Source organism: Mus pahari, chromosome 12, assembly GCF_900095145.1.
Source record: "Mus pahari chromosome 12, PAHARI_EIJ_v1.1, whole genome shotgun sequence".
Classification (NCBI taxonomy): Eukaryota; Metazoa; Chordata; class Mammalia; order Rodentia; family Muridae; genus Mus; species Mus pahari.
The window spans coordinates 27,059,195-27,060,363 of NC_034601.1; the positions used below are offsets into that span (position 1 = coordinate 27,059,195).

Here is a 1,169-nt window from a genome sequence, read left to right on the forward strand (position 1 = left end):
AGTGCTGGGATTAAAGGCGTGCGCCACCACGCCCAGTGGTTCTTTTCTTTCTACACTCAGATCCTAGGGATGGAGCTCAAGTCCTGAGACTTGGTGTTGTGCCCTTTCTCTCAGAACTGTCTTGCCAGTCCGTAAGAGACATTTTTATATATGTTTGTACTGAGAAGTTGCAAATGCTCATACATACAAAGCCCCTTTGATAGTTTCAAATTATGTCCTTTCGATGTGGTTGGCAGGGATCAAAGTTTATCAAAAACACTAACCAAGTGCTCCCAAATGAGCAACAAATATCCCCAGCTTTGGGACAAATATTTTTACAAAAATAAAAGGCAGACTGCATACTTAGTTTCTCCATAATCTCCTCATCGGTCATCTTGGCTTTCTTTTTCTGTTTGTCTGAAGACTTGGCACCACTGTCAACATTAGAATCACCAACTGGAGCAGGAATGGGGTCGATGACAGACCGTGTGTAAATCTGCAGAGATATAGTTCTTTGATGAGACTTAAGAAAAAAACATTTTCAGATGATCTTGGTAGCAGAAAATTCCTTGTTTCCCCCTCCCACTGTTTTGAAGAATGGGAACAGTACCGGCACACAAGGAACATACAGCTAACAAGCACAGTGGTGCATGTCTATAAGGCAACAGATATAATGTGGTGCACAGATATACACATAAAATAAAAATCCTCAAAGAGCAAGCATGCAGCTAGGCATGGTGGTACACACTTGTATTTGGGTGCTTGAGAGGCAGAGACAGAGGTCAGGAGTTCTAGGCCAGCATCAGCTACATAGTGAGTTTGAAGCCAGCCTAGACTACATGAGACCCTGGCTCAAGACAAAAACAAAATGAACCCCAACATAACCTACTAAGAGAAAAGAATAGGGGTCTTGATATTAAAATAACTGTAACTACATGCCCTGTAAATTTTACAGAAATTCAACATTTCCCTTTCCTTTCAAGCAGCCGTCCTGAGTCAGAAAGAACAGTCATCTATCTCTGCACAGTCAGAAAGAACAGCCGTCTATCCCTGCACCAGTCAGGAAGAAGAGCCGTCTATCCCTGCACAGTCAGGAAGAACAGCCGTCTATCCCTGCACAGTCAGAAAGAACAGCCGTCTATCCCTGCACCAGTCAGGAAGAACAGTCGTCTATCCCTGCACAGTCAGGA

At 43.5% G+C, this 1,169-nt stretch overlaps 1 protein-coding gene across 1 annotated transcript in view; it reads right to left on the reverse strand.

The window, feature by feature from the left end:
* The window catches only part of Pak2 (p21 (RAC1) activated kinase 2), a 64,063-nt gene that overhangs the window by 20,784 nt on the left and 42,110 nt on the right, over positions 1-1,169 (reverse strand). Inside the window, exon 7 of the mRNA XM_021209232.1 lies at positions 343-475. Coding sequence (XP_021064891.1) covers positions 343-475 — 133 coding nt within the window. The remainder of the gene's footprint in view (positions 1-342; positions 476-1,169) is intronic.